At 40.8% G+C, this 24831-nt stretch overlaps 1 protein-coding gene across 1 annotated transcript; it reads right to left on the bottom strand.

Moving 5' to 3' along the window:
• Positions 1–128: 128 nt before the first annotated feature.
• On the bottom strand, positions 129–22716 carry triqk (triple QxxK/R motif containing). Its single transcript, XM_083981851.1, has 4 exons — positions 22543–22716; positions 19806–19880; positions 10781–10866; positions 129–2174 (listed from the first exon to the last, which is right to left on the bottom strand). Exons 2-4 carry the CDS (start codon positions 19864–19866, stop codon positions 2067–2069), a joined length of 255 nt encoding a protein of 84 aa, XP_083837977.1. The 5' UTR covers positions 19867–19880; positions 22543–22716; the 3' UTR covers positions 129–2066.
• Between the last annotated feature and the right edge of the window lie 2115 nt (positions 22717–24831).

The following is a 24831-nucleotide window of genomic DNA, read 5'->3' as shown; positions in this document are numbered from 1 at the left end:
TTTGCAATTACAGTAATTACACTGCCACATAAACGGCTTAAGATGTGACAAATTTGAATCATCAGCTAAAGGGTCCAGACTTCAAAGATGAAAATCCATCAAGTCACACCACATAAATGAATTGCAAGTGAAATTGTCCTTTAATCTTTTAACATTATACACTTTTTCATTTCCTTATAAAGACAAACATGATTCTGGTCATTTTTAAAGCAATTCAACAAAAGAACTACAAAGTAATGATGAATAGTATGTCACACAGTATCCAGTAACTGAATCATAATAACAAAGCAAATAATAAAATGTTTATATCTACACCAAACAAAGCAACATAAAAATAGCACTGACCATTACACCACTGGGAAAAGTATAGCCAGCATCTCATCTTGCCAAACATGGGTCTGAACAAATAGGCCGTGCTGCCAGATCTTTTCCACTGTGCTGATGTCAGAGCCCTTGTGTTTGGTAATGGTGACCTTTCAGATAACAGGTGTCATGTATGAAGGTCCATTTGGTCAGGCTGTCTATTGTTACACATGTGGAAGAAGTGTGTGTGTGTGTGTGTGTGTGTGGGGAGGGGGTCTAGATGTACCACGGCCTGATAAAAGCCACAGGGTGAGGGTACGGGTGCACGCTTATCATAATGGCTTCTTTGACATGTAGTCTTTTACTAGAGGTCGGAGGGTCATGGGAGAAAAGGGGAGAAAAGGCTGAAACTGAAAGCTCAAAATGTGTCTCACATTTCGAGAATCCCATAAGCCCACAGAACACAATCGCACACAGACATAAGACTTTCTTTTTTTTTTTTTTTTTTAAAGAAGAAGACTGGAAACAAAAGCAGCCACAAGGCCTTTTGTGCATTTGGAATTGGCCTTTTATAGATTACTCAGATATAAAAGAATCAGTTCAACAATCAATGCATCAGTTCAGACGTCGGAACTGCTTATAGCTCAGGGTGATGTGGAAAGCACAGAATATAAAGTATTCAAAAAATGAATAATTATGTGCAATTTCCAACCAAAAAAAAAGAGCAAATGGACTTGTTGAAAAGACCCTGACCGTCCACTCTTCTAACAAAGAAACTCAAACAGTGGAAGCACTTGGACTCAAATGGTTAACAGAAGGTCAGTCCTTACATCTAACTGGTCGGGTGCACAAAGAGTAAGAGAAGAAAAAGAAGCATTGACTAGACTAACCTTCATATTTTGCTCCACAGAGACACATCACAGCCTTAAGGGGACAACAACGCATACAGTAATTGACAGGAAGAAAACCAACAAGGTGTTCCTTGTTAGGAACATGTGGGCTCACCTTTATTCAATCATCCTTCATGTATGTCATTTCCATTCAAATGAAAGAGCAGCGTTATATTTGTGATGCTAATCCCGTGGGTGTCTCTCTAAGTGCTGCATGTATGTGCAGCAGGTACAATGTGTCGCTCTGTATTCTGCACACACGCTCAATCAGGACGAGGGCTTTGTGGATTCTAATCTCACACTTTGTGATCTCCAGATATCCGGGAGGAGAGAGGTTTGTGCACTGGAATGTGAGGCAAGTGTTTGTCTGGATGTGACGAGAGCTTCAGCGGGAGATTTACATTTTTCTATTAGAGGAGAAAACACAGGGACGTGACTCTGCAGAATAAGATTAACAAAGCTTGGTCTCGGCTGTAGTTTGGAAGGCTGGTGTGAAAAAAAAAAGGGGTTCGCTTTCTTTTGCTGATTTTGCAGCAGAATGTTTCAAGTACCATGAAGCAAAAGGGGTCATTGACTTTTACAGAGAACAGGAATCAAAGCTACATCAGGGAAATAATCAATCATATAGATGTAAAACTGTGGTATAATTAATGTCAGTACAGTTTTATTGCATATCCCCACACGGAAAATAAAAGGACGGGAGGAAATTTATGTCAAATCCCAAAAATGGCCTGAAACTGTTTCACACGTTGCAGTGTTTCTCCATAAGAGGCAGTTCACCGTCAATGTGTCGGCAAAAAAAAAAAAAAAGATACAAAACTGGGACAGACTGTGTCCACACCATTTAGACACAAGTCTTGTACAGTAACAGCATTAATCCACGTCCGTATCCAGGTTAATCTCAGTGCTCAGGTTGAGGTAGAAGAAGGCGTAGACGCAGAGCACAAACAAGACGATTGCTGCGATGACGAGGAAGGCATCCTGAGAAGGGAAGAGAAAAACATTTTAAGTACAGGGTTCTTTTATGGAGCTATTTATATACTGTGAACCCTCGTCTGTCTTTACACTTAGGAACAGCTTGAGTTTGTTTGAAGCGTTCTGTAATTCTGGTATTTATTTATTAGTGTCATGTCTATATTTGCCAAGTCCCCATTGTCTTTCTTTTCATCTAGATTTGTTGCATTCCTAATAGACTTTTTTTTTTATATCAAATAATTTATACTAAAAAATTTAAACTGTAACTTTTGTTTATATCCATGCCCTTAAAAGACAAATGTGTCTATACCAATGTCAGTCATCACTCTTTTATTTCAGATTTGAAAGTGAAAAAACATTTTGGCATAAAGAGACAAACATGTCAACGCTGTTTTCACACTGCTGCAGGTAAACATTAAAACGCTGTGTCAAACACCTCCCTGTCTCCTTGCAGTTTGTGATCTTAATGTTTTCTGTTCACACACACATTGAAGTGCCAAAACAACAAATGTGTCTTCATCTTCTCTTTTACTTTGTTAAAACTTTTGGTGTGTTGTTGCTGGATACAGTAAGTGATGACTTCAGGAAAGTGTTTGACTTCTCACTCAGTTCGGTGACTGCCCCATAAAACACAGTGACTTTGTTTATACAGTAACTGTAATTCTTGGACTCTAATCAATTTTGAGTTTTTTTTTTTAAGTACAATCCTAATTCATGTTTGTACAGTTGTTTTACATAGATATGTCTGCATTTTACATATAAAAATAAGCAATCGGCCCTGTTGGTTTTGTTTTAACATGTTAACAAGCTGCTAATCATATGTCAGTTTCCTGTCTCAGACTGCTGTTTTTGAAGCAATTTCACACTGAAGAGGTTTTCGCTCTCTCTTTTTTTTTTAAATTGTTGAAAGCTTTGTTTTCAGCAACAAGCTGAGGGCTGATGAAAGGCCAAAACAGGCCTAAACAGATGCATTTTAGAATGTACCTTTGTTTTTGTGTGGAAATGGCTTCAGGCTCTTTAAAAGTAAACCAGGTCCCCGCAGTAGGTGTTCTCATTCTGATGGAGCCATTTGCACATTAATGACACAAACACTCTCTGCTGCTCTCAGAGACTCACTGTGGGAAATCGTGACTCAATAAAATGGTTCAGGTGACAATGACGGCAAACATAATACTACAGAATTGATAATGGTAGAAATGCTGTATTGTATATATATCGTAACAAGTCAAAGTTGAAAGTAGTTCCTTAACCCTGGGGCTGGGGTACGCTGCACCAGACTAGGTTTGACCATAGACTGTAAAAAATATGGATGTAGCACCCGTGACGTCACCCATTGGTTTTGGGGAGTCGTTTCTGTGACTCAGATATGGCGGCCTAACAGCACCATGTTGGATTGGCCGGCCGAGAACCCGCCCACTGGCCTCCAAGCAGCTGTCCACGGAGCTGCTCGGACCTGTCACTCAACGTAATTGGCCAGAGTTTTAACCTCATAACAGTAAAACCGTAGAGTTAAAAAAAAAATTCACCCCCCTCAGAGTGTGTGGGGGGGTAGAAACTATCGATTGAGAAAAAAAAGCGTGCTGACACCAGGCTTTTAACATGTTTATTGAGGATGTAAAGTCGGCGATTTTAACATGGGGGTCTATGGGGAATGCTCCCTTCTGACACCAGCCCCCAGAGGAAGCCGAGGGGATTGCAGTTTTTTGAACGCGGAAGTGAGCTTCACTTCTCAGACCCACAACTGCCCCCTTGGGTTTGACCACCAGCTTTAAGATGTTTTTTTTTTCTTTCCAGTTTAGAAAAAATTGATAGAATTTTTATTTGGCGTTTGTAAAATTTTGTTTCACTAAAGTGTCACATACACCCTGAAAATTAATGTTTGTTTTGTTCAGGGTTTTTCCAAGATGGAATATATATGTAATACATACTATGGAATAAAAGCTGGAGCCACATCCAAGAAAAAGACTTTTCACAAAGTACAATATCATGCACCGATCAGTCACAATAACAGCAAGAAAGCAAGCTCTGACTGACCACAGTTATGATTATCTATTCTTCTATCAGCAACCACCAGGCTCAACAGCTCGCCTGACATTTGTCAAGTGAAACGCAAACTTTCTTCGAAAAAATGCCCTATTTTTTTTTTTTTTTTTTTTAGATTTTCTATTGGTTAATTGTCAAACAAATTCAGGCTTTCCAGAGGAGTGGCATTCAACTTGAAAATGGGAATTTGGAGCGCTCGTTCATTATGTGGCGCTTGCACGATTACAATCTTCATCAGCTGGAGTTTCATTAGGGCCACTCAGAGTATTGAACAATGCCAGTTATTCTTTATCAAGAGAACTCATTAGCAGCAAACTTTCTAATCAACACTGGAGAGCTTGGAGAGCTTTAAAAGAGAGTGCAGAGTACAGGCTGATTGGAGGGTATTAAAAAAATAATAATAATTTGATTTGAACATGGAAATTAGTTTTTAACAAGCAAACTGGGCCACGACAACACAGGTGACATGACATGTGAGTTCAAACCGTTTGATTTTAGTCAAACAGCAGTTTCAATTTCTACTAATACAGATATTTTTAATTTTATTTTTCAATTCATGGAGGGAAAAAAACTACCTGAGCCATGTAAACTAAGTCAGCCTGTAATGTCTCATTATGCTGTGTATTGAGTGACGGCCGAGGTGATACAAGGTTACACTGAGGGAGAATGACAAACAGAGAGGCAGCAAACAAGACAAAACAGAAGGAGCTGGGACTGATGTTGAAAGCATAGAAGCAAACAAAAACATATACATATGAATGATAATTTGAGAAAACATCAGCTGGGTTATAGCCGTACGCAGCAGGCATACGCAGAGACAACGGCAAATTCAACCCACTGGCCAGACTGCAGAGAGAAAAGACAGAATGAAAAACAAGAGCAAGTACGAGAGGGAAAACAAGAGCGAGATAAGGCTCGGCACAAACGAGGGGTTGGTGGGGGGCTAATAATAATTCCTCTCTGATGAAGGGGGTGGCGGCGGTGGCGGTGGAGGGGGTGACAATTAAAAGGCGTTGCAGCATCCACAGTTATCTGTATACATGTTGTAGTGCCTAGTCATCAGCAGCATTGGTCTTCATTAGCCTCAGCCCACGTTTATCTCCATCCCGACAGCCTCCAAACAGCTTAAAGTCCCCGCTTAATTGGAAAACTTTTAAATTTCATGCACTTCAGTTTCATATATTAACTGCCAGGCTCCCACCGCTTGATTTACTTTTCTATTTTGCCGAGGCCTCAGAGAAAAGAGAACTGTTACCAAATCACAGTGCCTTGATTGTTTTCTGCTTCTGCCTGTGTTCTCTGGCAGCTTTGAAAAAAACATGAAAAAAAAAAAGAAAGCGTTTGTAATTCTTACAAAAAAAATTGCAAAGAAAATGTTGAGTCTCTGACGTAGGTAAGCATTTCAATCCATTTTTTTGTTACCCTGTCTGTCTGTTCCTCTGCCTCAGGTTTCAAAGAGAAAGAGAACAGCTGGTTATAGTGACTTGTCTATGAAAACAAGCTGGAGGGGTTTTGGTGAAAACACTTGAGTGGTAGAAAGCACCTGCACTTGATTGAGATCATTGTTTTCGAGAGTGGCCCACTGTGTTGACTCTTGTCTTGTCTCACAAACACGTTTATGGGCAGCACACACACACACGTACACACACCAACACACACACACAGCCTCTCTACCCACATTCTGATGGAGACCCCTGGATGGGGCCCAAGCACATCATCATCTTCATCATGTGGCTCTCTTAGCACCGGCGGCAGCTGCAGCACACTCAGCATGCTGGGAGCTGGGTCTCTGTCACCTTGGCGACAAGCCACAGCTCAACAGACATCCCCTCATCTGGTCCTCCTTTTATTCTCCTCCTGGGTTTGTTTGTGTGCGTACGTGTATGTCAGTCTGTGTGCTCCTACGTGCTAAGCCTGAGAGTTTGTCTGTGTGTTTGTGGCTGTATGTGGGCGGCACATACACACGAGCTACCAACAACTGCTCGCCTCCCCGCAGTTGTTGGTAGCTTGTTGGCCTCCCTAAAGTATTCTTAAGCCCCCCCAAAATAATTTAGTGTTTTTTTATTATGTGACATATACTGTATTCTCCTTTTAAGAACCCCAGCTGTCACCGAATCTGTCTCTTGTTATTTGCGATTTGTGTTCCATTTAATTCCATCGTTTAATTCGTTTGTTAAGGACAACTAAAGTGTGTGACCACCCCCCTCCCAGTTGTGTGTTGGTAGCGCCCATGTAGCTGCGGCTTCGTTTGAAGCACCGCTCCGAGCCTCCAACGACGAGCTGTAGGGAGCTCTGATGTCAACAGAGGGAGAGTAAGGAGTCAGTCCACCTTTAGCTAAAAAGCAGGATAGCAGGCAACAGAGAGTAAGCTACTAGATCTCTAAATAGCAGTGTTGTTGTCAAAATAACCGCGATCATTTTTGAATTAATGTGAAATATTTATTGCGTGCTCAGGTTCCCTTTTTTTAGCATCTACTTTTGCACAGTTACTCATTAGATGTTACTTTACAGTACTAGTTCTTAGGTTCACTGGGCTACTATCCCATGATTCAATACTCTAAATTTACTCTAAATAATGTGTTTTTTTCCTAGGCGGAGATGAAAAATTTACATTTTCTACTGTACTCTTGATTTATTTACTCAAACACCTATCTTCATTCTGACATGTCAATAAACAGACTGATAAAAATACAAATCTAATGGTTGCCTAAAATTTTTACATAGTATTGTATCTTTGTTAGACCTGTCCAAAAAAGCTTGTGAAATTTTGTGCTTGTGTACTAAATTGTCCTTAAAACCTAGTGACGCCCCTGACTGCTGGTGCATTTGGGCCATGGACGGTTTTTCATGGGTACAAGTCCCAGTAGTAAAATAACCAGCCATCAGGTTACATTTCAAGACTGGTTAAATTAACGCTGTTGTAATGTTTTTCAGAACTGATTTTTCAGGACCGGTGGAGCATTGTAGTGAGTGTGTGTGAATGGGCGTCTGTGTCTCTATATTGTATCATGTTTTGTGTTCACTTTCTATTATGAACCTGTACCATTGATGACTGAACTCTTGTTTTTGTTGTTAATAAGGACCCCCTCCAAAATGAGATGGCACATCTCAAGGGGCTATCCTTGAACATAAATCACATTTTACCCTTTCTTCCCTTTACATCCACTGATAAGTGAAACGAACTGGCTTATTACATAACTAAAGCTCTTTATACAGCTCTGTCTATCATGCAGGCTTGTAAACAGGAACAGGAGAAGCCTCATCACCACTCACCAAGTCTTTTCATACATCTTATTGTCAATTAAATAGCATAAAAAGGCAATAAAACTACAAATAGCCATGTGCTATCTGTCAAACTAAAAAGTGTAAACAAGCCTCATAAACCTACCGGCCAGCACAGATAACAGATCCAGACGTCGGCTCCAGTTCAGGAGGCTGACGCAGATGCTACAGTTTGGACTTAGGTTTTCAACACAGCATCCCTCTCAGTTTATCATGAAACAGTTTATAACTATGCATGGCGCTGAGTAATTGCAGCTCTTATCAATTAGAGGTGTTCCTTCAGGATAAAACTTCATGACACAAGAAATATTAATGGTATAAGCAAACTGCTGTGCTGAATAGAAGAAATTCAGTAGGAAAGTGTAAACTAAAACAAAATCCTGTTCTATATGGTCTGCACACAACATACATTCAGAAATGACAGTTGGTATAGCCTCCATTCTCTGCCAAGTCCATATTTCCCCAAACTTTCTAGGCTCAGCGACTAAAAAAGACTGAGGGAAAACAGTGCAGAACTGAACAGAAGGCTTGAGTGCCAATTAGGCTTGTTTCCTGTGCTGCGAGCTCGTGTATTGGAGCTACTTCGAAGGTGCTTCTTCTTCTCTAGGCAACCTGAGGAGAGGCTGTAGCAAGACTTCCTGCCAGCGTCTTAATCTCTGCTGACCCGAGGGTGACCTCATGCCTCTCTTCATAGGGGAGTTACAGATCCGCGTTCAGGCGACAAACGCTATGTTCGTAAACACAACACAACATGACTCGACGTCTGTAGGAAAACACGCAACAGCACAACAGGTGGTCGGTCTCCTCTGCTTCTCAGGTCAGTATTTTGCGCAGCCCAAACAACTGATCGCTGTTGAGTGAACAGAAGTTCTCCCTTTGTCGCTCTCTCTTTCCTCGTCCCTCCATCTCTTTCTCTGCCAACTTATCCAGACTGCCCTGCTACTAGGAAGAGCCCCGAGACAGGCTGCCCCGGTCGATGCCAGATTCTCTGTGCCCGCATGTCTGCTGGCCCTTCTGAGATGCCAGCTGCATCTGAGAGCAGCATTTACACAGAAGAGAAGAGAAGAGAAGAGAAGAGAAGAGAAGAGAAGAGAAGAGAAGAGAAGAGAAGAGAAGAGAAGAGAAGAGAAGAGAAGAGAAGAGAAGAGAAGATTTATGCAAAGAGCAACATGCCTATATAAACCATAACCAAATCATTGCCAGCAACCAAAGGATTCAGTAAGGAAAGGGGGGGGGGGGGGGGGGGGGGGGGGGGGGGGGGCGTGTTTCTCCTGTCATCGCCAAGCTGTGTAAAAATCACAACTTTATATAACGCTAAAAGGACTCGATGGGAAAGCAAGCGTGACCAAATATCCATTACATCTGGGCTGAATTTCAATCGAACTGAAGGCCAAGAGGTCTAAGTCAGTTTAATATCCTCGTCCCAGAGGTATTTTTAATCCGACCCCTGAAAATTCTCCTCGTCTTGGGCATGAAAAACCTGAATTATTCATGAGCAATATCAATATTTCAAGATATGGACTAATCTAATTGGATTAAAGACGTGCTTAATGAGGCCGTGCGTGTCTAAGAGATGCATATTTTAAAACCTGACCGTTTCACCCAGTGTTTAATCCTCACTATGATTTGTTCATCTATGTGTACTACATGCCAACTGAAGCTTAATGAGGAAGTGAAGCCTTTTGGCTTTTGATGTACTGTAAACAGAACCAATTTCCAAAGCCATGAAGAAAAACAAACATGCAAAAAAACAACAGCAGACATGTCTGAGATATGTTTTCTTACAACTGACTTTCACCTTAAAGAAAAAAAGAAAAAGAATGAGAAAAAACCCACACAGGACTTGATTCCATCAAATGGTGTTTGCAATTTTAAAGAGGATTAAAAAACCTAAGACTGTAGATTCACAAACAATTTCACTGGCAAGAGGAAAAACCTTGAAATAGTAAAATTGTTTGTTGGCAGGCCAAATGAATGAGGTAAAGCATAAACAGCGGTGGCACGTTTGCCAGAGTGATAAACGTGGAGTCATCCGTCTCTGCCTGCACAACAGCCCCTAATCGCTGCAGTGTGACAAAGCAGCGGCAAGAGACGCACTTTTCCAGCCTGGCAACACCTTCGCCTCCCTTTTACTTACACATTACCCAACTTTATCTTATCACTTTTTTATACCTTTTCTCCTTTACACTCTGTCTGTTTCAAATATTTTCACTAAAAAGCGTGTACAGTATAAGCAGTGATGCAGAATTGTTGAATGGACACAGTACTTCATTTCAAGTGCATAACAGCAAAAGACTAACAATACAAAAGACATGGTCAAGTATAATGCCTGTGCCATGCACTTTAACTCTCTGTCCTTTCCATATATGGCATAATATTTCAATATTTATCAGTGTTCAAGTCTGTGCAAATTCCTTTGTCAATAAGGATATATTGAATTCAGGTGTCATTGTAAGTCATTGTTGTTATATCATTCTTTTGAGCCATATGGTCTATGTAATAACATGAGATGATGACTGGGATTGAGATGTGAAAAAATCTTTCAGAAAATTGCCAACATTTTTGGTTGAACCTGGAGCTTCATCTGGGTCTGTTTTGTCATTCACATACAGTTGTTTAAATATTTCATTGAGAATGTTCTTCATATTTCTTCTTCATTTAGATTCTTCTGAAATATTGATTGTACCCGCTGTGTAGTGGTAGTTTACTTAGCGTCACTACTTCAGTGTAAAAACTTAACAAAATCTTGTGTCCTACATGCACATCACTCCTCAGCTCCCCCTCCTTTTCTCTTTTTCTTTTCTGCGTTTGTCTTTCCTTGTCTCATTCCAATGGAGATTTTTGACTCTTAAACCTGCCAGGAATTCATTATGTGTTAAAAAGCTGTATTTTATGTCTTCTTCTCTATTGCGGATGTGATTGAGTACATTGTAAATTTTATTCTATAGGGATCCTTCCTTTCCTCAACGATAGTTTTCAGCTCCTTTACAGATCTTAAACAGATAGGCAGGGGGCCACGTCACATCATTTCAGACGGATTTATACCGTTACCTTCCCAAAGGACCTACAGTAAGTTGTAAAGGAGTTAAGGGTCTTGGATATCAAATGTGATCTGGTGAGGCAGGCTCTCCTACCGACAGGCAGACAGACAGACAAATGGAAAGAAGATGGTTGGCAGAAAGACAGTCAGGCAGATGGGCCAGACCAGACAGGCAGAAATAGAAGAAGACATACAGATAACAGACCTCGGTAATGTGAAACAGAAAGTAAGTCCAGGAAAGTCTCACCCTGAATCCAGAGGAATTCTTCTTTGCTTCAGCTTTCAGCCGTGTGGCCTTCAAGACCGACTTTGTCTTTTTGTAGTCCTGTTTGCCTGAAAGAGAGAAGAAAATCAAATCACTGTAGAACTAGCTGGTGTCCTTTTGAATATGTTTTGTTGTATTGAGTTCTGCTGTAATTTCAAAGACAAGTTCCATTAGCAGTTTCTCCATTTTAATATTTACTCCAAATGACAAGAAGAAAATGCAACTCATGGACAGGTTTGATAGAGGATAGATATGTTTTAACTGAGGCAGCAATGACAAAGCTCTGAGCCTTCTCACCGTTTTCCTTCTACTGTAACTTGTAAAAATTGTCACATGGTTAACAACAAATTAATAAAAGCAAGAATAAAAGATGGTGGAATGTAATTCTGAACTTTCAGAAGTTCAACAATGTTCTGCACATGTAAGTGCAGAGCATTTGTCTGGTCTGAGCTACACACGGTTCAACCTGTGCTTCTCTGACTTCCCGTGGGCTCAAGTCTTAAGGGTGACTCTTTGGGGCAAACCAGCCACCTGGTTGTGTGTGTGTGTTTGTGTTTGTGTTTGTGTGTGTGTTTCACACGAGGCAGAGCCGACTGTCTGGGTCTAATTAGAAATAACACACTGCAGGAAAAGGAACTTTGCTAACAATAGGGTGGAAGGGCAACAGCTTGCTAAACAGTGTGGCGGTGTGTGTGTGTGTGTGTGTGTGTGTGTGTGTGTGTGTGTGTGTGTGTGTGTGTGTGTGTGTGTGTGTGTGTGTGTGTGTGTGTGTGTGTGTGTGTGTGTGTGTGTGTGTGTGTGTGTGTATGACTCATATTGTGGACATATTACCAAGTCCTTAAAGATGGTATTTTTAGGACTTCAGTGTGGGGAATAGAACAGGATTAGATTAAGGCGAGAGCTGACAGGCTGGGGAATCTATGGATCGTCTTCGTCCTCATAAGGATAGAATAATATGTGTTTGACGGAGTGGGACCAAGCCCATGGGCCAGCTTCAAGGTTTTTTTTCAGTTAGTGATGCGACATGCTGAGTTTTTACCCCAAGCCAATTGAACTTCATTTACATTGGAAGAGGAAACAAGTGGAGGAGGGAGGAAGAGGAGAAAAAAAGCATCCACATCCCTCTGAAAAGGTTGTGGGGGAGAAAAGACTGAAAATGAGCCAGAAAGACAGGAGGGCTAGAGAGTTGTGTGTATGTTGTGATTCTGAAAACAAACAGAGCTGCATACTACTACACACTTTCTGTTTTTCAACCATCTCACTCCTTTTGCTTCTCTTTTTTCTGAGATCTTCCACTCAATTCCTCTCTCTCTCTCTTTTTCTCTCTCTCTCTCTCTCCATCCCTCCTGGTCACGGACTTCTCCTCCACCTCCCTCCGACTCAGTGGAGGGCTAATAGAAATGGGGAGCATGTTGCCAGGAGCAGACAGTGCGCTAGTGGGAATTCATTAGGAGGGCCACTGGATGTCTCCTCCACTTGTCAGAAAGTGAAGAGGGGGAAATTTGATTGGAGGGCACCTCAGGTTGTTCTCCATTCACAGAAACAGAGGGAAAACTTTCAGACTGCAAAAATGGCTGGTTGTGGCTGTGGCAAGGCTGCAAGAAGCCACATAAAAAACACTGCAGGACCAAATAGAAGAAAGCACAGGGTGAGATAACATCTTGAAAGGTGTGTAAAAAAAAAAAGTGTAAAAATGAATAGAGAATAGGTAATTATCTTGTCTTGCAGGTAAAATGCAGAGAATTGTTGAAACTCTATTGGCCTCATGTGGCAGCCATAAATACAGATTTTTAAAAGTTTACCAAGAAAGAAAAGCTGTGCACAGACTTAAAATTGAAGCCAGCAAGTCGACTATTTGCTTTTTTCCGTTTTAATAGTAGTTCACTTTGTTTGGCAATCTGTTATCTCTCATGGTACCTTTTCTGCTGCACAAAAAGAAAAAAAGTCCTCAGGGAAACTCAAAAGACAAAACAATATTAGAATTTAAGCAAGCTGGGGTTTAAATTTCAAAGGCAGATTTTTCTTTCCTTCTTTCTTTCTTTCTTTTTTTTAAAGGGGGTTTTGCAGTTTCACCTGAGCTGGGGATAAACTTGTTCCACGTCTACATGGAGAAATTATGTTTATGTGAAACAAATCGTCACAACCCAATACACCCATAACCATCTGGTAAGAATCAATACTTAACTGGAGCAAAATCAGAATAATTACACCAAGTAGGAGTATGAATCATTGATACTGAGGAGAAATGCCAAAGAATTACGTCTGACTGTGTAAGGTGTTGTAGTGCTGTTGTATTACAGCTCTGCTCCTATTAAAACCTCATGTTGCTTTTCTCCTGTGGTTTGTTTGCTTGGGTCTGAAGCCTGCACGCCCACACACACGCACGCACACACACACACACAGTCCTGATGATATTGAACTGGGATTATGAGCACTCCTATTTGTCACTGCCGTTCCCCCTGCTGCACCGGTGCTGTAGACACTTTCTGTCACCAATTATCTACCTGCGCTGGGCTACACGCCGTCCCTCCCATCCCTCCCTGCTTCTGCCTGCCACGCTGAAAAGGCATCACTGTCCTCCTGTACAGCAACCACAATGCCGTGTCTCAGAGGAACATTAGCCCTTGTGAGGCGGCCTGGAGTGCCCGCTGAGAGGCTCCGCTGAGAGTGCCTTTCATTGAGGTCGTCAGTGATTTCATGTCAAGGGGACAAGAGAAAAGTAAAAGTGGCCCTCATCTCCCACGCCATTACTGCAGATTCTCTTCAACGCGTTTCGGGTTTTTTCATCATTGCATCACTGCGTTTTTATCCTGAGCTATTGTTCTGTTTAGCATGAGGAGACAGGTAGGAGTTATTAGCTAAAATTAGCCACATGTGATTGAAGGAGAAGGGGAAAGGTATGTTATTTGTGTGTCACACAATCTGGCCATTAAAATGACACCAGAAGAAGGGTCGACAAGGCAGTGGTAAATACCTATGCTGCATGTACTACTGTTTGAATATACTCCATGTTCACACTCAGTTTACACAGTGCATTAAACCATAAAGGCAAATCTGCCAGAATATGCCAAGAGAGGAGCAGGGTGACAACACAACAACATAGGAAAACTAGGGCTGCACAATTAAACACAACGTAATCCAAATTGCAATTTGGCCAAGTGCAATATCCATCAATTTCAATTTATCAATTTTATATTCTTTGAGTGAGAATGAGAAGCAAAAATGATAATTCCAAAAGAAATCACAAATCTCAAAATGTACCCACATAATTTGTCTTTTAAAGGGATAGTTCAACATTTTGGCAAATTGGCCCATTGCCATAATACCCATAGTCATAGCAGTAGGTTCGTTACCTTTAATTGTCGGTGCAAGCTATTTTTAGAACAGCGGAGCAGAGCCGCGAGCTGCGCAGTGCTACGCTACGGAGGCTCATAGGATTTCTTGGTTTCCCTAATCAGACTCATCAAATACACAATCTAACAACTCCAAACGTTCTGGTGGACAAGTTGTGACCTGCACATTCACCACGCTATGAGATACAGTAATAACGTAATATTCATGTAAATTCATGCAAAACCGCTGATGCGCGTTCCTGTTGAGGGCAGTTTTCTCTGCATTTGCCTTGAAAACAACTCTGTCTCATAACGTTCCGTTATTATCTCATAGCGTGGTGAATGTGCAGGTCACAACTTGTCCACCAGAGCGTTTGGAGTTGTTGGATTGTGTATTTGATGAGTCTGATTAGGGAAACCAAGAAATCCTATGAGCCTCCGTAGCGTAGCTTCGAGCAGCTCGTGGCTCGGCTCTGCCGTTCTAAAAATAGCTTGTATGACTATGGGGATTATGGCAATGGGCCAATTTGCCAAAATATTGAACTATCCCTTTAACTAACAACTTATTCAGTGGTTTCTTCTTGCAGGATTAGATCAGAGATTGCCAACAAGAAGGTAATTTATAGATGCCTCTGTGGATTACTTATGTACAAAAAAGATTGCACACTTAGATTGGTTATCCATCCATCCATTGGCTATATAATAATACAACTCATCTGTACTGGGTTGAGTCATTTCAAAAAAATGTACAGCAGGGTTCATATGAAATCTTTTGAAAAATGCTTTTGGATGCTAGATTGTTACAGTAAGGTAATGGCAGAGGTGGAAAATCCTGCTTTAAGAGGTTATATAAAAAAGGGATGTAAGTATTTGTTTACACAGTGTTAATATTCTGATGAGTGTGACAGGCAGCTAATCTGTGACGGTTTCATGCCACTGGTGAACCATCACTTGCATCAGAACCAGCATATCCAGCCCATAACAATGTGTCTGTTAAAACTGAATCATGACTTGCTTTCAAACATTTTACATTTCAGTCATGCATCGTGGTAAAGGAGATCTATTTGACATATTTTTGTTATGAATAAGAATACTGTATAAAAAACAGTAGCATTCTGTCTCTGAAAAGCTGCTGTCGTCTTGTTTATACTTGTGTCAAATAACTGTGGAAAATCAGCTACTGCCACAATAATCAGGGACTTTTGTTATATCGACCAAACATGGGCCATAAATTAAAACTCTGGACTGCTTCAGGAAACTCGTTGTTTGTTGTTCATCAATTGAAGATCAGTGGATCACATGGGAGACTGACCTCTGTATGCCGAGCTCTATAGGCTGGTTTGAAAAAATAAAAACAGGCCTTCAGAGGGATCTGGCATTTTTTATTATCTCCACTTGTCCATTCAATAGCTTCTATTCAATTTGTGCCATGTTTTCAAATATGACAAAAAACCTGGTGCTTCTCTATTGGATGCAGACATGTGACCTCGGGTCAGGTTAGTTTTAAACAAACAGGCCATTCATTATGTGGAGTATCACATGAATAAATTACAGTAATAACATTTATTATGCTACCATACGCTACTGTACACAACTGTCATGACAACAACAAAACAACAAATCACACAAGAGTGTCATGAGAAACAGGCTTCATATCTGAGGGATTCAGTGTGTGTTGGTGTCCATGGGGAGTGGGACTAACAGTTCTGCATTAAGCACAACATGGAGAGTGATGGGGTGGTTTGGGCAGACAGGCCACCATCCTGTAGTCTCTGAGAATCCTGGGACAATGACAACACACTGACAGCATGTCTGACAGTTCGTGGTGCTATGATTTTCCTCTGTGTCTGTCTAGCATGGCGGCCAAATAGCCAATGACCACATGGTGCAGATCGCTGGCATCTGCCACAATGCATGGCAGTGGAACTGGAGGGCTGATGCCAGACACATGGGAGATATTTATGCCTATTCCTTTGCATCATGTCACGGGAGGGAAGGGGGCTCAAATCTCAGGTGGAGCTCAGACATGCATGGAAATATGATTATAACTTGACCACAGTCAGCTTTCTGCCAACTAAATGAAGACTGTCTGTTACATAAGGAAAAGAGAAGAAAGGCACTCCTTTAAGCCCTATAGCATCTAAATTTATCACACTTGATTGCCAGGTATAGACGATTTCCTATAAAAGATGTGAATGATGCCCTCTAAGCCAATATTTTTCCAATCTGCTGTGCTGTACTTGAAAATGTAGGTGTATCCGTGCAGTCAATTTTCTCTGGCTTGTTCAGTGGGCAGCAGCAGAGTGACCACTTGCACTTCCATGTAAGAACACTAAAGCTTTGCCTCTCCTGAGGGCAGCTTGGAGTAGTCAATTATAACAGGCTTAATAATGGTATTTTAAAAGAGTGTCAGCAGTGGCCCCTTGATGGCCATCTGACATGACAAAAGCACTCCAACAGAGATGATGGTACAGCTCAACAACCAGCCTGGACTACTGCTGATGCACCATGAATAAGTCACCCTATTACGATTTTAAATTACCATGTGTTGCCCATTCCAGTTCTCAGAAGACCCAGCCCCATGCTATCTTTGAAGACTTCATTTTCCTCTCCAATGCCCCCCCCCCCCCCACACGCACTGTTTTCCACCTTTGCTGTTAAACAGTGGTTCACTGAAATTGCCTGATGGCCATTCTTTTCAAAAAGGAAGGGAAAATGGAAGAAATTGAGGGTTTGGAGGGAGGCGGCGGAGGAGAGTGGACCAAAGTGTCCCTGACACCTCTGTTACATATTTTTGAATTGATGAGATGTGCTGAGAAAGAAAAACACTAAATGGGAAGGAAAAAGGAAAAAACAAGATTTCTGCGCCCCAGGTAAGGGATGTGACAGTGGGAGATGAGCTTGTTATGTTATGTCTGTCTCTCATTTGTTGAACCTGCCGCGTTTTACACAATGGCAGGCGGTTAAGGGATATCTGCAGGCTAAATAATCCAATTCTTCTGTCCCAATATGAAAACATATGCAACCATGGTGCTGCTTTATGAGGCCCAGCTCCTATAGTCTCGCAGAGTAAACAAAACAAGGAAATATCTCAAAAGGCTATGTCGTACATGAGAGAAAGATAAATATAGTGATCTCTCTCAGTTTGACAATGACATTTTTTTTAAACATTGGCAGATGGGATTAGAAAAGATGGATAGGATACAAAGAGCACAATGTAAAAGTGATAAAAATGTGCAAAATCTGTGCTCAAAAGACCATCTCATGAACCTTTTAATACTTATCCCCTCACTATGAGTTTGAAACCCCAGGAAAATCTGAGGCTTTGTATCAAACGACAAAGAGCCATCTTCTGAGAGGAAGGGGGCCGGTCCACTGTAAACATCGATTAGCTACTGTAGCTAACTGGCTGACTGGCTGGCCGAACAAACTGTGGACTACATGTCCGGTTGGCAGTGGACATTAATCCAAGAACCTGTATGCTCTGGAGAAGTCTGGATTGTGTGAAAAGCATTAGTCGTGAAGACCATGACTATCTCAGTGCTGTCTGCTTCAGAAAAGGACTCACTGAAGCACGGAGCTGATGGTCTTCCTGAGGGCAATAGGCAAACTCCAACAGGAAAATAGAGATTCTGGCAACTCCTTGTGATCATGAAAGAGCTGCTGTTTTGAATGATTTACCAGTCATGAAACAACTTCTTTTTTTTTTTTTTTTTTTTAGCATTTTAACAAGCAAGTCAAGAACAGCATTTAAAGACTTTATCCAAGCATCTTTTATTCCCACTTCTCTGGTTAAGAAAACAAGTTGAGGGCTTCTAACACCCTCAAAGAGGTATACTTGTATGCAGGGATAACACATCTAAGGTAAGCAGGGTTTCAGGATCCTCCTGATTAATGTTTACCTTGGATGACTGATCAAATAAAGCTCTTTTTAACATTGGATGGCAAATTGGATATGATAAAATAAGAGAATCTGTCATGTGCTCAACCAGCCTTTGTTGCAGAGTCACTTCCGGGTGAGGATTTAAATGGACATTGGTAAATATTAAGCCAACTTGGAGGTTCCCTTTCATATTGCATCCTTAAATACAGTTATGTGCACTGAATGCCTCTGTGACTCCTCCTCTTCTTCTTGCGTCGTGGTAGCATGGATGAGCTACTAATGAGATTAATTTGTCTTGTCTTCCAGATTTAAAAACCTTCAGGCCTGTCTCACTGAATGACATGAAAAACCCCAGTCATTACCAAATGGGAGGCTTGAACTGAAACGTGAAATGTCAGAGGACTACATCTAAAAACATTCTTCTCAGACTTCCAACAATCAGAGGAATCACCATGGATACACTCATCCGTCATAAAAATCCAAGGTGTTACATTTACAGCTTCCATCACCTGGATTGTGTCACTCATGTCAGCTCATCCTCCAGAGCTGTGATTGTTATCATCTCAACTGAAGGAACGTGTTTCTCCTGGTTCCTGGTAAGGTTACTTGTTGATGCAGACCAATACCAGAGAGTTTGTTATAGCCTCGTCTCATTTTGTTTAAAAATCTTCTTCCTTTGATCTGTAATAATGCACCTTTTGTATCTAAGAAGACTACTTTGCAGCATTTCATGTGCACAATATACCACTCCTGGGATTTAAAGTAAAAACTTTAAGCCTGTGTGTTTGCGTCACTCATAGCTGCTCACAATTATCCTGCTTTGCCACTGGCGACTTTTTGGTTTTGCTCCACAAGAGGAAAACAAAAACAAAAAGACATGATATGAGCTGTGATCTTCAAGCAACCACAGCTGGCATGCTGAAGGGGACCGAACTTTTGATTGATACCAACCATATTGCCTTAGTTAGGCCTTTGTGATGTAAGGGGAAAGATGGGGAAACAAAGTACCGCAGGATTAGAGCAGTATTTAACTTTGACAAAACAGCTTCTGACATGATATGAAAGGGGCAGTTTTTTAAGCACGAAAACTTGCTGTCCGTCTGTAACGTGACCTCAGAGGCTGCTTGTTCATCTCTACATGTAATTACTTCCACAGCATGTACTGTATACGAGTTCTAATCCAAAGGATCTGCGTTGAAGTTTCTTAATCCACTACAAACTGGAGAAGGGTCACGGTGCTAAGAAATTATGTTATTTCTTACATAGCCAATGTCACTAAAGGTCTTCAATAAAGTTGAGCAATTAGGCACTTTGGGAAATACACTTAAGAGTTTTACTGCAACACAGTACCATGTATAATTTATTATCCTTGACATTAGCTTGTTTCTATGAACACTGAGTTGATTACTGTGTTGTGGTTGAGACGGCTCACATCAAGCAGTGAGTAATGATTTTTGTTGAAATGCAGTTACACAATCAGTCGAAGACCAATCTCAACTGTCAAAAAGCATCATGAATTAATGAACAGACCTTATTGTTTTAATTGCCAGTTAATGTATTGATTATCTTTTTGATTAAACTGTCAGTCAAAGAGCATACTACATGCAATATTAAAGGCAGACGCCCGGAGAGCCCAGAGAACTTCTTTAAAGTGACGAAACAATGAGGCAATCTGAGCACTTCTTTACATCTGTTTACAACCAATGTCAAAAACATCTATACGATGCTTCTTGATTGGATTGCAGCGGACTAATTTACCATTGATCAATAAATGGATTAACAGGAGACTCACCAATCTGCTTTCGGTACTGATCAACTGGTAATCCGGTGGCATTGGCATCCTTCTTTCCCATTTTCCCTCCTCAGCCTGATAAGACGAAAAGGAAGAACAACCTTCAGAGTGAGAGAATTTCACAGCTGGGCCTCAGTGGTTACACCTGATCATTTAGTTTAATCAAATACGGATATAGCTCCATTCCTGTTACTGTAGGCTGAGATAACTTGTGAAATCGGTAGCAAGGATTCAAGTTAATACACAATCATATATAGAGAGGAGTAGTCGGTTTTGATCAGGCAGATGGTTTATCTTACACATACATCTGCTAGACATAATTAAATTCATTCTCACCACCTTCGATGTGTGTTATGTTCACAGTATGTGCACTTCCTATCCATCTCATTTAGTCTAACGCCATTTCCCTTCACACCACGAGTTCTCTCTTTGATTACCCTGACAGCTCACAGGGACGTAAAGAGAAAGAGTTGAGAATAATATAAATAGCATGCTCAGGTTTCACATGTAACTAACCAAGTGTGTGACCATGCTTGTGTAACAGAATAAAATTCCAGGTGGCATAGTAGGGCTGCGCGAGTGCACGTTAATGTCAAAGCATGTGCATGTATAGATGTACACTCAATAGAAATAAACAAGTCTGTATAATACTTTTTTTCCTCTGTGTGTTCCTTGCATCCATCCAACATCCTTGTTTCTCAGTGAGCACTCTGCTCTAAATTCCAGACAGGCTCCCTCACAACACACTGCATCAATCAATAGTGTAGCCTTTTGTTTAAAATAGTGGAAAAAGCGAGTGTGAGTCGAGGGGCAGGCCCGAGCTTACTGATGATACCGAAATCTCTAACATGTTCCCTTGGCTAAAAGACATGAGAATTATTAAAAGGAAACATTCACGCCGTCGCCTGCTCATATGCTTACGCAAATAATGCTGCACATCTATCACGCCATGTTAATCTAATGATAATTGATTATAAGTTGGAAAAAAAAGTTAACATGTGACAGAAAGAAAAATGTGCAAGCAGGTGTGCACAGGGGAGAACAGAGGTGAATACGAAAGGAAAAAAAAAAAAACCTATGTGCATCCAAGAAGAACAAGAGCGGTGGAGAGTCTAGAGGTGCAGCCGGGGAATAGAGGGAAGAGACTGAATTAGCATGTTCAAGAAGCGTGGCTGGCTGCCTGTGCTGACTGATACCTTCTCATGGGAGACTGCTGCTGCTGCCCTGGGAGACCTGAATTTTACCTTACACTAAAAACACTGTTTTCACCTACATTTCAAACACTGTTAGTGCCAGCAGAAAAGGGAGGATATATGCACAGCTATTGTTCTCCAGCAGCTGGGAACCACAGTCAGCAAATTAAAGGAAGCGAGAGGAGGACAAAAGGAAGAGAGGAAATTGTCCAAAATGTAATGTTTACAGTTGGACACAGTATGTTGTATTGTGCAGCATCGTCACAGTGTTATCATAAACCAACAAAAACAACACGTTTCAAACCTTTGCCATCACCTGTAGTGATTCCCCTCGGAAACTTCTACCCATCATGTGTTATGGTATGTTTTGAATTTGCAGCTGTGAGCTATAAAAAGCGAGGGAATATGCTGACTATTAGAGAAAAAAAATCTAAGCATACTGTAGTCACAATCACAGTGTTGGTGCTCATGAAATAATTTACCATCTATTTTTGTAGTTAACAAATATAAAGGACAATAGGATTAACGCATTTTAGTCAGTGTAAACCGTAATCTCACTTAATTGGAAATCTAATCTAGGCCTAGCAAGTGTGACATTTTTCAACAATGACTTTAATGATTAAAATTATTATATGCAGGTGCACTGCGCTGCATAAATTAATCCAAGGAGTTAAATGTCAGATAATAGTTTTATTTGCTGCATGGGTATGGTTACGCAACAAAATTTAGAAAGTTAGCATCAAATTTCCATAAGACTGCATAGAAGGAATAGAAACCAGTACGCAAATCAGTTTCCCTTAAGACTTGACGCCAGAGGGCATGTGGACAAAACAGAAAACAGGAACTACACTGGATGAAAATTAATTTTAGGTCCACCATACGAAAAGAAATACAGTCTGATGCAACAGTTCTGCATTAAAATCCACCTTCATGAGATCTTTAATGTTCAGTTATTGATGAAAATGTGTCAGAGAAGTGATTACTACTTGTAGTTGGTTTTAGAGGTTGAGGTTTTTTTGTGCCCCAGCTTCTCCAATGTGCACAACTTCTGCTTTGCTCTGTTTAATTGAGGATTGGACTATCATCAGAAAAACACAGAGCAAAGCAATGCTACACTGGACTCAGGAAGTCAGTTAGGCTACTGTATCTGTGCCCTCACTCTGTTGCAGAGGGCAGAGGTGGACAACATTATATCAAGTACAGTTTCATTGTCTATCTATCCTAATTGCAATGAAATGAATGTGCTGATGCTCACTTCTTTTAAATTCATCTAATACCTTCTTAAAACAGTGTCAACAGAAAACTTATTAGCCTACAGGGTGCCTGTATTAGGACAGGCTTTGTCTCAGGACAGATAGCCTATATCAGGATGCATTAGGCTTTTACTTTTCTCTCTGCAAACCGGAAGAATGTCTTCAAGACTGACATAGTATTGAATTAGCAGAAGTGCTTTATTAGCCTCTGAGCAAACTCGAAAAACATTTCAATGCAGATGTAATTGACCTGAAGCAGCCTTCAGTCATTGTATGGGTGAAGATACTTACACTGTCGTTGTTTATTTGTAAAGTACGTCGATCTAGTAGAAACGTCTCTGCATCACGCGGCGCCTGGCTCTTGTACGTGGACACGCAGGACGAAAGAAGAAACGGCTTTTTATTGCACTTTGATCTAATTTTCGCCGGAATGCCAACACACCACTTCTTTCCTGATAGTTCCTGGTTTTTTTGTCAACGTCGACGACGGACGGCCGTTTCGTCCAATGCAGATACGGGGTATGTGTCCGGTGGACCAATAGGATGAAGACGGGGGCGGGGCGATCAGATAAAAACACCGGAGGAGCTGCACATGAGCCGCTGATAGTCGGGATACTCCCATCCTCTCAACACAAAACCTGCTGCAGGTTGTAGGATGTAGGAGAGGCTACACAGTAATGAGGAAAATTTATGGAAAACATATGACATGGTGTGAAAACAATAAAGTATAACATTAGGCTATAAAAGATAGATAGATAGATAGATAGATAGATAGATAGATAGATAGATAGATAGATAGATAGATAGATAGATAGATAGATAGATAGATAGATACATAGACCATATTATATGTAAACAGTGTATACAAATATACATTGTATACAAACAGGTAAATGATTGGCATATGTCTTCCCGTATCGTCATCACAAAGCCCTTGTGTACCTGAACAATATTATGCAAGTGTGTCGGCAGTCTTGTATCTTCCTGAAGTTGAAGCATGTTATTATTTCAAATGACAAAGACATGTGTATTATTAATTTAAAAGTCATATTAGTGTGACACCTTTGCCTTAAGTCATCCTTCCCTTGTCAGAGTGCAACGAATGGCTTGCTGAAAACAGTAGCATTACGCTGTGACAATTAAAGAAAGCAACAGCCAACCTCATCAAAGCCGAGGCAATCTCACTCCAGGATGTTCATTCCTCTTTCAGTCTTTTTACATTATTTCTTTGTTTACTGTGTAGAATTTTATTTCTCCCTTAATTGCATCCAGCCTCATTGCTGCCTGGGGCTTTGTGCAGATTATGGGTAGACTTGCCACCGCTTGTAACTTATTGAAGTTTAAAATGATTTCCTGCTCTCCCATGGCCATGCCATTTACATGCAGCACAGCAGTAACTAATAGATGTAATCTGCCTATAATGTACCGGCATTATGCTTTACTTAACATGAAACTACCATTGACAGCGATTGCTTTATCCTGCCCCTTCATGAAAAAAAAACAAGTATTTGAGTGACGTGTCAAAGATGTTATTTTTTATCCACTGAAACATTGCCCTGCATGGAAAAAAGAAATTGTTCCGCACATCCACACAAAGGGTTTGCATAAGTGTTATACTGAAATTATGTTAAAACGGCCAACTTTACAACAGAAATAGACGTCTTCACAAAAAATGCTTTGGTCTCTATGGCTACTTCCCCCATTTATGACGACTCTACGAGCAGGTTAAAGGCTTAAGATTTTCCATACTTGAGAGCATGGCCTCTTTGAGTGACAGTTGGGTGCCATCACTATTTGTCTACTACTACCACACAGATGTTAGAAACATCATTGCTTATTGGGCACTTAATTGAGTAACAGAACAAGTCTTTCTGTTTTTTTTTGTTTTTTCTTGAGGTGAGAGGAATTCATGTTTTATTTATTTAGTACTAATAAGCAGATGTCAGTGTCACTTACAAGCTCTGGCTCTTAGGTTACCATGTTAACTTGCCATTAGCTGCATGTGAATCAGCCTTGGGTTAGCCTTCGAGCAAGACTCCCAGCGCAGTGGTAATGGAGGTGTATAGGCTACTGTACTTGCCACAGACGTCCACATGTGCTCCCGTCTTTGGTTTAGGTGTGTGTAAAAAAGTAATGTGCTGCCAAGATTGCGTTAGTGGGGCAGCCCACTCTGAGCTTCAAAACCAGTGGAAAAGACAGTCGGTGGGAGTGGCAGCATCTAAAATGACAGCAGACATATTACATCAATGCACAAACAATTACACTGAATGAATGAAAGAATGAATGAGTAGACTGAAACTCAAAACCATGACACACACTACAATTTCAACTAAGATGCCATGACAGTTAAGTAAGAGCTGTTAACAAATAGCGTCAATGAGAAGTCTGAAAATGTTGTCTTAATATGGCCATCAAAACCAGCGTGAGCATAGTTAATGCAGAGCTGAAATGTTCTCTTGTTACACTAAATGTGTGTGATTAATTTCTCCCGTTGAGTGAAACAAACCAACGTGCTGTGCCTGTCACATTGATAGATATGGAAAGCATTAGAATCAACTGCTAATGTGAATGGAAACTAAG

This window comes from Trachurus trachurus (assembly GCF_905171665.1).
Source record: "Trachurus trachurus genome assembly, chromosome: 11".
Classification (NCBI taxonomy): domain Eukaryota; kingdom Metazoa; phylum Chordata; class Actinopteri; order Carangiformes; family Carangidae; genus Trachurus; species Trachurus trachurus.
This window is presented reverse-complemented; position numbering and strand designations above follow the sequence as displayed.